This window comes from Apus apus, chromosome 1 (assembly GCF_020740795.1).
Source record: "Apus apus isolate bApuApu2 chromosome 1, bApuApu2.pri.cur, whole genome shotgun sequence".
NCBI classification, from domain to species: domain Eukaryota; kingdom Metazoa; phylum Chordata; class Aves; order Apodiformes; family Apodidae; genus Apus; species Apus apus.
Genome location: NC_067282.1, coordinates 16360393 through 16370358, shown reverse-complemented (window position 1 = coordinate 16370358; position 9966 = coordinate 16360393). Strand labels below are relative to the sequence as shown.

Sequence of the window (9966 nt, the reverse complement as noted above, 5' to 3'; positions counted from 1 at the left end):
GCGAGGGAGCCGGGGGAGGGGAGAGCGAGGGCGGGCGGCCGAGGCAGAGGAGGGCAGCCGCTGCCGCTGCCGCCGCCGCCGCTTTAAAGCCTCCCGGCGCGGCGCCGCGCAGCACCGCGCTCCCCCGGCTGGGCGCGGCGAGGCGCGGAGCCGGGCACCCGCGGCCATGCGAGGCGGCCGCCCCCGGCGCTGCGCTGCTCGGCGCTGCCCGCCGCGGCTGCCCGCCGCCCCGCGCTGAGCCCGGCCAGCGCCGCCGCCGCCCCGCGGCACCATGTCCCGCCGCAAGATCTCCTCGGAGTCCTTCAGCTCGCTGGGCTCCGACTGCCCGGAGACCAGCCCTGAGGAGGAGGGCGAGTGTCCCCTGTCCCGCCTCTGCTGGAACGGCAGCCGCAGCCCCCCCGGCCCCACCGACACCCCTTTCGCCGCCGCCGCCGCTGCCGCCGCGGCCAGCGCTGGGGCGCGCCGCGCTCCGCGCCGCCGGCGGGTCAACCTGGACTCGCTGGGCGAGAGCATCCGCCGCCTGACGGCCCCCGCGGTGAGTGCCCCGCGCCCGGCCCCGGCCCTCCCGCGCCCGCGGAGCGCGGAGCCCGCGGCTGCTCCGCCAGGTCGGGTCTGTGGCGGGGAAGGGGCGGCCGTGCCCGCGCCCTCCTGCCGGGCTCCCCGTGCGTGCCCGCCCCGCTGCCAGCCCCGCACGCCGCGGGAGGAACGGTCTCGGCAGCCGGGGGCTGGAAACCGGGTCGGGAGGCACAGATCGGCGCAGCTGCCGGTGTAGCTGGGTTTGCCATTTCCGCCGACTCCCCTTCTGAATTAGAATCTCAAAATCATAAAGTGCTTATCACTGTCTGGTACTAGCAACATTTTAAATAAAAAGTTACATCTATATGACGCACGACACGCACATTCTTGCCTCCCCACGGAGAAGATGTGAACTTCTTACATTTCTTGGGTTTTCCCGACTGAACCAGGTAAAAAAAAAGTTTCGTCTTGGTGTTCAGGAATATTTCAGCAACAGATTTCTCTGTGCCTCCCAGATGCGCTGACGTTCTGAGAGATCGGTTTCTTGAACGTGTGTTTTGAAATCCGTGATTGACGACTGTCTGGATAGCTACACCCGTTAGTGAGAATCAGTGGAGCACCGCGTATGCTGAAATGAGGAGTCAATTTGGGTAGAACCCGTAAGGAACGCTGGTATTGCTTGGTAACACTGAAGTCAGTGGCTCAGGAGTTCTGGTAGATTAATGTAAAATAGAAGGTTCTTCTGCCTTTTTGTTACTACTGTGCTACGCTCCTATAAATACCTCCTTGACCATAATTAAATTTTCCTCCTAAAGTTTTAGCTGCAACCGAATCCTTTTGGTCTCTCAGATCTTTTAACATGTTACCGTACGAAACACTCATTGCAACAAGTAGTTTTAATCTTTAAGACAATGATATCTGCTGCTGTGGCAATTGGATCAATCTCTTTTTTTTAAATTGCTTCCCAGCTTTGGAAATTACACTGCGTCCCATCGCCAGCAGCTCTCAGGTTGCTTTGTTTTCAATACACTTTTCTCTCTTTGGTGTTTCTTGAGCTGGCTCGATGGGAGCAGACAAGTTGTTTAATGGGACAAGTTAGCAGTGCATGACATCCTAATGTCCAGTTTCAAGTTAAGACTTTTCTTTCCCATTGGTTTTTATTTTTTTTTCCTCTCCCCTGGAAATCTGGTCTTTTAATGATGATATTAATAGATGATATCTCAGGTGACCTGTCTTGTTTTAGTTAAAAAAAAAAAAAAGAAAAAGAAAAAAAAGCTATTTAATTTGATAATAATACAATGATATAATTAGAGCATGTGTTACCCAAAATATTTGAGGTATTCTGGAGTAGCTCAGTGCAGTATTTTTAGATAACCTCAGTATTTGTATTTTCCCAGCTTTGCCTATTACCTCCTCTATTGAGTTGCTGTTAAAGAAAATTACAGTTTTTGATGGATTGTTGAATTTGTTTTCAAAATAAGGATGTTCTTTGAATTAAGAGATGAGGAGAGCTTTGTTGGATCTTTTAGTCATCTTTCATTCCTGCTCTTGGGGAAATTTAATTTAAGAATGCAAAAATTTCATCCAACCTGGTTTTGATGTCTCAAACAACAGCTTCCATGGTTTCCTTGGGAGATAATTACAGCAATCCTTATTGCTGAAAAACTCTGTTCTTTTAAAATTCTAATTTCTGATACATCTTGCTTAAAATTGCCCATTTTATCTTGGCATGGGAACTGGTGCTTCACTCCTATTCTACAAATTTTGGCATAAATTAATGCAATTAAGTCTAAAAATTCTTTTTTGCCACAGTCCTGGCTTAAGAAAAGAATCAGATCCCCTGTCTTTTAATTTTTCACTCTGAGAAATCACTGTTCAGGTGCATTATTATTTTTGTGCATTCTTTTCTTATCGAGAATCTGTTTAGTGATACTGAATACATGCCTTCTTGCAACAAGTTAAGTTACCATATGCTTAACACTTTGATTATCTTCACACATCTGCTGATACAAGTCAGGAATAACTTTAATTAGAAGTAAAAAAAAAACAAACTACTTTTCCTAAGGACTAGTGTCAAACGGGACTCATTGCCCTTATTTGTAAAATGAAAAGGGTAACCTGAAGGGTGCATTGATGTATGTTCTTTGTGAAAAAAAAAGCTTTAATACGTTTACGAAAGTTGTAGATATATCTTCATTCCATTACACTATAAATACATGTATTTAGGTACATATGAGTGTGTGAATACACAGACTATGCTGCCTCCAATGGCTTAATGTTTTCCTTCCTGACATGAGTACAGCAGCAATTTGTCCCCATCCCAGTGCTGAACATTTCCAAAGTTGAGGGATGCTACAGGTTCCTGATGTTTGTACTTAGGCTTAGTTTTGTGCTTTTTTTTTTTTTTTTTGGCAATGGCTAGGATTGAAATACTGAATAAAGTATTTTTTTGTGTTTTCACTGAGGCAAAATTCTATCTGTGTGTTTAATACTCCTGTGGAATACAGGGGGATGTCTGGGGGGATGTTTCAATGCAGCAGTAGCAGGGGCTGCCGAGAGCTGCTCTGGGGATGATGAGAGCCTTGAGCTGAGCAGGAAGGAGCACCCAAGGGGTGAAGGAGCTGAGCAAGAAGGGTGTCATGGGGCAGAGCAGCAAGAAGGTGGTGCAAGCAGGCTCTGTCTTTTCAGTGGTAGTGCAAAAATGTGTATGAATGTATTAGTATCTTCTGTGCAATGTATTAATGAGTTAGTGCAACTGTACTAACTGTCAGTGGAAAGAGATTGTGTAGGGTAAAATGCAGTAACGAAGTATTTGAGATATCCTGAAGTAGAGTGAAAATAATTTATTGCATTTTATGTTACTTGTAATCTTGGTCTCAAGTTTACCTTTCAAAAATGTTACTTTTTGTGGAATTGTGGGAAAAAAATCAGAAAGTGAACCTTGCTGCTTTGTAGTGTTTAATCCAACCTCTTCAGCTTGCTCCCAGAGAACAGCTTCTAGCACTTTCCAGCACACATTGTTTCCCAACTTTTGTCTTAAATGCATTTGTAGACATTTTTCCTGCAGTTGCTACACTAGGGGATATGGGAGCCTCATCCTCAGTCAGCATTGGATCATTTAATGTTACTGTGGGTGTGTAAACATTTCCTGACATGCCTGGATGGTTGAAGGATGGACGCAGTTCACGTGGAGCTTCTTTACGCTAAACCTGCTCTTTTTTAACAGCCAGAATGTGTAAGATGATAGGGCTCACCTCCCACAGAAACAGCTGCTTCATTTGAGGAACAGTATGTGGTGATGAGGAAGATGAGCAGGGAAGCAGAGTGCACCAGACAGGGAGGCAGAGCAGAGAGGCATCTTTTTGTCACATCTACACTTACAAAATTCCCCGTGTGTATACTGAGCAGGACATTGAGTTGCTGCCCTGTGCCCCCCAGGTACCACTCTGCTGACAGCAGGGGGAGGGGGCTCTGCCAGCAGCCGCACAGCCAGATGCCACAGCCCAGAAGGTTGGGGAAACGGTGCTCAGCCAGGGCTGTGCTCAGCACCCAAGTGTGAAAATGATGTTTTGTGGGACCAAACTTAGCTGCTCAGTGCAATACACTGGGCATTGCATGCACTCAGCTCCTGTGATTCCTCTAGCTCATGAGATCAAGGCCAACAGTCCTCCATGTTTATTGCTGATGTCTGTCTTCTCACAGCGTTTCATCCCTGTGATGTTACCACACATCTGAGCCTGTAATGGTGTAGGCAGCTCCTATCCACTCTTAACATTTTCCTAAATCATGTTCCTGACTGGGTGCAGATGTCCGTTCTGTCCTCCTTCATTTGAACCACTGTCAACCATCTTCTCTACAAGACAAATTTGAAGGTAGATCCAGCTGCTGTCAAAACAGACAGGTGTCCTTCTCACTATACTGGGCTCATTTTTTTGAGATAAATAATAGAATGCTGGGAACCTAGTAGGGACATTGATTTATGATCTTTTTTTTTAAGAAATCAACTGCAGTAATTAATTACATGTACATCACAAGCAAATTCAGCGATACATCTTTCTTTTGATTCCAGCTTTAGTGTTGCATTCCATTTTAAAGGATGAACTTTACACCCACAATGACATAAATTTTGATTAATTATAACCAGAGATGGTGATACTATGGTGCTATTTATTATCAACATAGATTTTCTGCCTTTAAGAGCTCTGCTATATGGGAAAGATAGCCTGGCACCGGTGGGCACAGTTTTGTTCTTTAGAAATGCCATTTAGTATCCTACTGAATTCCAGTTCCTTGCAGCAATTTTCACCATTTGCTCCAGTTCTATCTTGACTTGTATCCAATACCAGGCTGAAAATAGAATCAAAATCAGAAGAAAAGAATTCGTCACTTATTGGAAAAGTAAAATACTCTGTTCCCATCTGAGGGGCATGGTCACCCTAAATGAGCTGGAAGGGACTGGGTATACATTCAGAGGAGACTGAGTACCTCCCAGTGCTGTACTGATCTTTCTGGAAGGAGAATTACAGCATGACACAGCATTACACTGACTTGCATTTCCATTTGATTTTATTTTCTGAATGGCCTATGTAAGGCATCTCTTGAGCTAGAAACATTATTAGGTGAAAATCGCTTCTGTTCTACTTTTCTTTCATTCAGAATTGCTCCTGCTATTCTTTAAAGGCCCAGTTGAAGACACGTTAAAGTATGTTTATTTTTCTGTTTAAGTTAGGAAGCTGTTACTGCCTGCTGCCAAGTAGTTTGAATTTAAGAACTGTCTTTCTGAATGCAGCTTTCTTCCTGATAGCGGGAGAAAAGTGAACCTAAAGTCAGTCATTTAGGTTAGTGTGTAGGCTATTACTTGTATCACAGAACAGCTGTGACTTTTAATTGCTTTATTGCAAGTGAATCCTCCACTGAGCAGAGGTGGGATTTCGGTGGAGAACTTGCATTGTAGCAGCTCAAATCGGACTTGACTCCATCATAAACCTCTACCACTTATTCTCAAGAAGTAATTACTTTTTTTTTTTCTTTTAGTAGTGATAATGAGTTGTTGCCACTAGCAGGAGAGGTAACAAACTGATTTTTACATGAGATTTTGAGAACATTTTGCACAAGTATTCTGAGCTCCTTATGACTCATATTAACCCATTAGATGATATCTAAACTCTTAGATATACCATCATTATGTGTATCTAAGCTCTGCTGCTGTAGGAGTGACTTCTGCCAATCTTTCTGAATGAAGTAAGGTTATGTCAGAGGATACCCTTATCAGCAGTGTGATCAGCTTTTTCACTTACTAGCCCAAGCTGGATGAACTTTACGTAAATAACATCCTTTTCAGGAATGAGAGTGTGAAGGAAAAAAAGCACAAAAATTATGAAGAAAGGCACATTCCATGAGAAACTCCTAATTTCTAATTCCAACAGGCAGACAAGTTTATTTTTTAAAGTATAATAAAATCAGACTTTTGTGCAGTATCTTTCAATTTAACAGAGAGAAGAGTCATTTATACACAAGATCACACAAGCAGTCTGTAGCCAGTCAGTCTGCTATATCATAGCATGGAACAGAGCTGTAATGTCTTAACCAGGAGCATTCTGGAAAACATTATCAATATAAGCATTACACCGGGCTTTGTTAGTTTCTCTTGTTTGGTAGTTTAACATGTCATGCAAGAGAACTTCAGCTTCAGCAAATAAAACATTTAAAAAATCAGTTTAGCTGCACCCGAGAGTCTGCAGAATTATATTGACCTTGATGAAATTTTATTTTGGGTAAATTTGAATATTGGACATTAGTGCTTAGACAGATCACAGTAATAGTTGCTTTCTTGATGTTTGTGCAGTTTTGGTCTGAAATCTTGACTTCTCTTCAGTGCTGGAAGAAAATGTGTCTCGGAAACATTCATACATTGCAGGCATCTCTGCTGCCTGAAAGGAGAGAGCATAACCTGCTGGGGAGCCTGCCTGCCCAAAGGCAGATCTGAACCACTGGCTGACAAACCAGAGCATGGCAGCACCAGTGTTAATCCTAAACAATTGATTTAGGTTGTTTTGCACTTCTCTGCCTCTCCTTCAGCCAAAGTGTCCAGGAGCAAATAATAGAGAAAGATGTAAAGTAGAAGGGAACATCATGATCATCAGTATATGGCCCTAAGCAGCAGTGTAGAGTCATGGCTACATCAAAATGAGGGTGAATGTCCTTCATTTGCCAAGTGCTTGTGCAGAGACAGTTACCACTTTACAGTGCTCCAGTGTAGTTACTCCTGGTGAAACTTACAATGTCAATAGGGAGAAAAGCTGTCCCCTTCCTTCTGCCTCTTGTGCTAATGTTCCAGGCCGTTATAAAATGCTTTGAGTAAAATAAATTGTTCCATCGCCTCTCCAAATTCTTTGTAAATGTGTCTGCTTGCTAACTCTCAAACTAAGTTTCAAAATGAAGATTAAAAACCTGTGGTTTGTTTATAGGTCTCAAAGGGATGAGCATCTTTGCAGCTCTGCATATGAAATTAGGTCCAGTTATTATACTAAGGAAATAGGGTTTTTTCTATCCCAGCAAAAGAAATTCCTTGAGAAGGACTGACATATAAAGCCTTTAATTTCCTATTGGTCTGTTGGAGGAGCACCAGTGATTTTATGTAGTAGATGTGAGTTGCATTAAAAGGTGAACAGATAGCATTAATGGTAGATCAACTATTATATTCTCACCTACTGAAGGCTTTTTTTCTGTCCATTCCAGACATGACTGAAATTCAAAGATAAGCAAAGTGATCCCAACTGGTATTATAATGGATATCAGCCTGAGATATTTATTCTTCACTGTCAAGGAGTTAGACTAGCTGTTTTAATAGGCAATTTCAATCTGTAATGTCTGTGATTCTTCCAGCTGAAAGGCAGCTGGGGACACAGGAGCTATGATTTCTAATTATTATTTAACTCAGTTTTATTTCTTCAGAGTGTTTGCATTGTTATTGCCATGAAATAGTATGGGATAAAATTATTAGTCTCAATGTTATTTATGAAATTAAGGCATTTTTATCTGATGTGCACAAGTATTTCTCTGTGAAGACTACCCCAGTTTGCATAACTGAGGAGTAGAACGATCTCGGGCTTAGGTGCCAGGTGTTACTGAGGTTTGGCCCCATATTGATTGTTGTGGGTTGCTTTAGGGCAGCTCATTTTGCCTCCAGCTACCTGTCATCCTGCTCTGAATCCACAGCCTGTGGTTGTGGGGATTCTGCATCTTCTTCTCTTAATAGCAAATCTGGTGCTAGTCGTGGACGTTGACATGCAGTTGGTGTTTCAACCTAAACCAGAAACTTCAAGACTCAGGAAGCTGGTTTTCATGAAGAAAAATTTTAGCTTGGACAATTACAGAGAAAGAAAATGAGGCACCCTAATGATTCAGAAGCTAAAGAATATATTATTTTTTTTTCATTATTAAATTATCGAAAGCATTGTTAAAGCACCAAAGATTGTTTCTTTGTTTTGATTTTCAAGTGGTTGCTTATATTGGGTCTCTGCTTCTTCATTTCTCATTTTTGTCTGCGCCCTTTCATTCCATTCTTCAGCTATTTACAGGGAACAGGGAGGAGGGGACCAAGAGGGCTTCTGGCTGTGCAGAACCTGCAAGGACCTGCTAGGAAGCCTTCCTCCTTTCTGCATCACCAGTAACTCATGGAATGCCAAAGGAGCCCTCCTTTTTGTTTTCAGTTCTACTTTTCTCTAGTTGCAGCAATTTCAGTGCTTATCTTCTCACTCCCAGCATTTGGAAATGTTGACAAATGTTCATCTTCAATTGGAGCCTCGATTCTTTGTTTATGGCCTTTTTAACATCAATATTTTGATAACCAGAAGGACAGGGAAAAGACAGTTTTCCACTGTTTTCATGATTATGGAATAAATATAAAAAAACCCGCAAAACTAACCAGAGTTTATATTTGAAAATGACTGTTTTGCCATTTATTTCTTACTTAATGGACCAGGTGTACACCAAATCACATGTCTAGAGTTTTTTAATCACTGACACACACAAGCTTGACTAAAATTGGTTTTGAAATGTAAAAAAAGTTTTTCATTAATGAACAATCACCAGCAGTGAAGCTGGCAATTAAAGTCTTACACATCTGCCGAGCTAGTGTTTGAACACTACAGATTTGAAGCACGTAAAACTTCCAGCATCAAAGCATTAATTTGGCTGAGGTCTGTGAGAATTGCTTCTCCTGTATGCAGAAGTCTTGATTCCTGTAGGAAGGACTTTGCAGCTTCCCAGGGTTTAAGTGTCTGGAGGACCCCCCTGACCTGACGGCCTTTCTCAAAGAAATTCTTATAGAAGCAAAGTGGTTTCTAGCTGAGCCTATTATGCTCTTCAGTGCTTCGACTTTCAGGTTTAAAATTTTAAGCACTCAATTTTTTAAGAGCATGACTGGTGAAGCACTTCTGAGGCTCAGCTAGAAGCCACTTAACTTTTACCGGGAAAAATCTCTGAAGCCATTTTAGGGTTAAGGAGAAATTGTGTACTTGGCTGCTCTCTTTGCTTGGACCTCCCTGTTCTGTACAGTGCCTTTCTTCTCTAATTCTGTTTGGTGATCTTAGGATGCCAAAATAATGGGATGGATAATTTGAAAGTGCATTTCTGTAAATTTAGACTGTGTCATCTGGGATACTGTGTGCAGTTCTGTCACCTCAGGGTGGGTTTTGTCTGTCTTTACTTAAACATTTAAAAGATGTCTAAGTCTAAAGCAATCAGTCAACCTCTTTTCTAGACAAAAGGAAGAAGTGGGTATTTATAAAGACTTAGTCTTCAGGCATGTATAAGATGCCAGTGATAAGATGAAATGAATCACTTTGGATGCCTGGAGTTGGACAGATGATCCCTACCGTTTCCTTCCAAAGGTGTTGCAAGTGAATGAAAGACATTTCAGAGGCAACAGAAGATGGCTAGGGAATAGGCTAAAGATTCTGTCCTCTGAGAAGAGACTGAAAAGCTTACATTTTATTGCTTTAGGAAAGACATTTATAAGGGATGCCATTCAAGTGAAAGTCTTCTCTGCTTTGTCTCTAAAACTGGAGGCAATGAAGTTTTTAAAGAAGGCAAAATTAAACTAGGAAAAGGAAAAAAATAATGGACATAATGTCTGTTGAATCTGGAATTCTTTTTCAAAGGGTGTTGTCCCAGTTAAAAACAAACCAAAAAACCCAACTAACCAAACTAAAAAAATTCAAGATCATTTAGACAACTATCTTCGTAAAGATTTTTTCCAGTTAGTCTTAAAAGCATCTCTGAGGAGCTATTGCACCTCTAGCTTCAGGTCTTGACCACTTTTGCACAATGGAGAGCTGGGTGAGAGCTAGTGAGAAGGACAGGTTTCTCTACCAGTGCACCCAGCAAGCAGTGGCAGCTGGTGGGGGCACTGCAGCTGCCATGGCAGGGTGACATGTTCAGGATTGC

At 42.5% G+C, this 9966-nt stretch overlaps 1 protein-coding gene across 1 annotated transcript in view; it reads left to right on the top strand.

Moving 5' to 3' along the window:
- The first annotated feature begins 271 nt into the window (after window positions 1-271).
- GUCY1A2 (guanylate cyclase 1 soluble subunit alpha 2) overlaps window positions 272-9966 on the top strand; it is a 151731-nt gene continuing 142036 nt past the window's right edge. The window contains exon 1 of the mRNA XM_051608903.1: window positions 272-535. Coding sequence (XP_051464863.1) covers window positions 272-535 — 264 coding nt within the window. The remainder of the gene's footprint in view (window positions 536-9966) is intronic.